Genomic DNA, 3,787 nt, shown 5'->3' with positions numbered 1-3,787 from the left:
AGTAGGTATGGTATTGGTGTACAACCATCTCACTAGACAATACAATGTTGTTTGACAGATATCTGTAATAATAAATATAGTTTGACAATCTGTATCTGTAGGTATTGTATTGGTGTACAACCATCTCACTAGACAATACGATGTTGTTTGACAGATATCTGTAATAATAAATAGAGTTTGACAATCTGTATCAGTAGGTATGGTATTGGTGTACAACCATCTCACTGGACAATATGATGTTGTTTGACAGATATCTGTAATAATAAATATAGTTTGACAATCTGTATCAGTAGGTACTGTATTGGTGTACAACCATCTCACTGGACAATACGATGTTGTTTGACAGATATCTGTAATAATAAATAGAGTTTGACAATCTGTATCTGTAGGTATTGTATTGGTGTACAACCATCTCACTAAACAATACGATGTTGTTTGACAGATATCTGTAATAATAAATAAAGTTTGACAATCTGTATCAGTAGGTACTGTATTGGTGTACAACCATCTCACTAGACAATACGATGTTGTTTGACAGATATCTGTAATAATAAATAGAGTTTTGACAATCTGTATCAGTAGGTATGGTATTGGTGTACAACCATCTCACTAGACAATACGATGTTGTTTGACAGATATCTGTAATAATAAATATAGTTTGACAACCTGTATCTGTAGGTATGGTATTGGTGTACAACAATCTCACTAGACAATAGGATGTTGTTTGACAGATATCTGTCATAATAAATAGAGTTTGACAATCTGTATCAGTAGGTATGGTATTGGTGTACAACCATCTCACTAGACAATATGATGTTGTTTGACAGATATCTGTAATAATAAATATAGTTTGACAATCTGTATCAGTAGGTATGGTATTGGTGTACAACCATCTCACTAGACAATACGATGTTGTTTGACAGATATCTGTCATAATAAATAGAGTTTGACAATCTGTATCAGTAGGTATGATATTGGTGTACAACCATCTCACTAGACAATAGGATGTTGTTTGACAGATATCTGTAATAATAAATATAGTTTGACAATCTGTATCAGTAGGTACTGTATTGGTGTACAACCATCTCATTAGACAATACGATGTTGTTTGACAGATATCTGTAATAATAAATATAGTTTGACAATCTGTATCAGTAGGTACTGGTATTGGTGTACAACCATCTCACTGGACAATACGATGTTGTTTGACAGATATCTGTAATAATAAATATAGTTTGACAACCTGTATCAGTAGGTATGGTATTGGTGTACAACCATCTCACTAGACAATAGGATGTTGTTTGACAGATATCTGTCATAATAAATAGAGTTTGACAATCTGTATCAGTAGGTATGGTATTGGTGTACAACCATCTCACTAGACAATATGATGTTGTTTGACAGATATCTGTAATAATAAATATAGTTTGACAATCTGTATCAGTAGGTATGGTATTGGTGTACAACCATCTCACTGGACAATACGATGTTGTTTGACAGATATCTGTAATAATAAATATAGTTTGACAATCTGTATCAGTAGGTATGGTATTGGTGTACAACCATCTCATTAGACAATACGATGTTGTTTGTCAGATATCTGTAATGGTTTCACTAACACATAAAAATCCTGAAGCAAAACAGAATTTTGAATGTTTAGAAAACCATTATTGTATTGTTTGTCTAGAATCTGTTATATTAATTTTAATATAATTGCCAGTCATGACTGATCGGACCTAACAAAATTTCTTGCTTAGTTTTTTTTAATGATTTTCTGTCCTCAGTCATAAGAATGTTTTCTTCTATTAAAACCCCTTGTCCCATCGTCTTGTAGGACAGTAGGTGAAAATCAAACTTGCTACCGACTGGTAATAGAGCTGAATTAGTCAAACCTTTAAAAGCAACAGTCATGGTTATAAATGATAAGAAATTTGAACCAAACCTGAGATATCCAAGATGTCTACTTTCTCTAGTTCATCTTGATTCCAAGTTTCACTTTGTGAAAATAAAATCAATTTATGGCCATGTAATTCTTCTCCATTTTCTAAAAGAATCTTGATGTCACTGCAAAAAATATATCATAACAAAATGGGAATTGTAGACTAACCTGATGCTAGAAACATAACTAATAAATTCCTTTGATAAATAAAAGCATCATTCAAATTGAAATTTATAATGATCTGAAAAGATCTGCCTCAAAATAAGAGTCTGTGTGCTATTACAGTTGTATTACAAATAGACACTAGAGCCACACGTGGCACAGAGTGGGACTTTGCAAATGTAGCAAATTGCAAAAGACTCCGAAAAAATCAACCTTCGACGATAATTAGATCAAGTGCAAGAACAGTCTAAAGTTGAGAAATTTTCATTTTTTAGAAGATTCTAATACCAGAAGTAGACGTCAGACCTCACAAATGAAAGTATCAGCAGATAGCCAAGGTCAATGACCTTTGATCTTGTATAGGAGAAGGTCTAAAAAGGTCAAGATCAAGGGATATTCGTCATCAAAATTTCAAATTCCACACGACTATAAAACCGGATGTTGACATAGGACAGCAAATATAAAAGTATAAATAGATAGCCAATGCCAATGACGTTTGATCCTACAAAGGTCAAGGTCAACAAAGGTCAAGGTCAAAAATTGAAAATTTTGAATTTCCAAAACCTGTTCCTTTTTTTGAACTATGAAGCGGGAACAACCGAAATTTTAAGACAAAGTGGCTCACAATATGAGGTAATTGTGTGCAATGTTCCATTTTGAACAAATGTATACTTTGCGAGTTATGCCCTTGGCCAAAAATGTCAATAATGAGTAATTTAACCCGGATGTGCCACGCCCACCTCAATTTTTTTTGCATAGTTAATTGATATTAAAATGTTATGTCGTGTTCCAAATTTCAAGCTTCTACATCATACAGGTCAAAAGATATAGGTCAACAAAAGTCAACAAAGGTCAAAATCGAAAAATGAAAATATCCAAATGTAAAAAACCCGTTCCTTTTTTGAAACTATAAAGCTGAAACAACTGAGCTGTTAACACAAACTGGCCAAAAGGATGAGGTAATTGTGTGCAAAGTCCCTTTTTGAACAAACGTATCCTATGCAAGTTATGCCCCAGCCGCAAAATGTAAACAATTAGTAATTCAACCCGGATGTGCCACGCCCACCCCAATTTTTTTGTCATAGGTGAATTCATATTCAAAGTGTTTAGTTGTATTCCAAATATCAAGGTTCTACATAGAATAGGTCATAAGATATACATCCACCAAGATCAAAAAGACACAAATATGGTAAAACTAAACTCAAATTTGAAAAAATCACCAATTTCAATTTTGCTTTAAAAAAGCAATTGTTCTATATCTATGTAAAGTGCATGAGAAGCACATTAGAAAACCGAAAAAATTAACCCTCTAGGTTAATTAGGTCACGTGCTAGAGCAGTCGAAAGTTGCGAATTTGGCTTTTTACGGATAGCTATAAAACCGGAAGTACATGTCGGAGGTCAAAGGTCAAAGTATCAAATGATAGCCAAGGTCAATGATCTTTGACCCTATGAAGGTCAAGGTCATCAAAGGTCAAAGTCACAAGATACAAGCCTTCAAAAATTGAAAAAAATTCGAACGGAAGTTGCAAAAAAGCAAAAGTCAAATTCAAAAATCCATTTCCAACATTTTTGTCGCCATCGACTAAAGTATACACCAACATAAAAATTTGACCAATCCCATTCTCCCCCGAAGCCCCATTTTGAGTTTTATGAAAAAGTATCAAATCAAGATGGCGGCCGAAGT

General features: G+C 33.5%; 1 protein-coding gene across 1 annotated transcript; it reads right to left on the bottom strand.

Annotated features, from left to right (window-relative positions):
* Window positions 1-478: 478 nt before the first annotated feature.
* On the bottom strand, window positions 479-1,123 carry LOTGIDRAFT_105204 (hypothetical protein; the record flags this gene model as incomplete). Its single annotated transcript, XM_009059672.1, has 1 exon — window positions 479-1,123. A coding segment is annotated over one exon (645 nt), but the record flags the coding sequence as incomplete, so codon positions are not given.
* Between the last annotated feature and the right edge of the window lie 2,664 nt (window positions 1,124-3,787).

Source organism: Lottia gigantea (assembly GCF_000327385.1).
Source record: "Lottia gigantea unplaced genomic scaffold LOTGIsca_4, whole genome shotgun sequence".
NCBI lineage: Eukaryota > Metazoa > Mollusca > Gastropoda > Lottiidae > Lottia > Lottia gigantea.
Note: the sequence above shows the minus strand (reverse complement) of the source record. Positions and strands in the feature narration are given on the sequence as shown.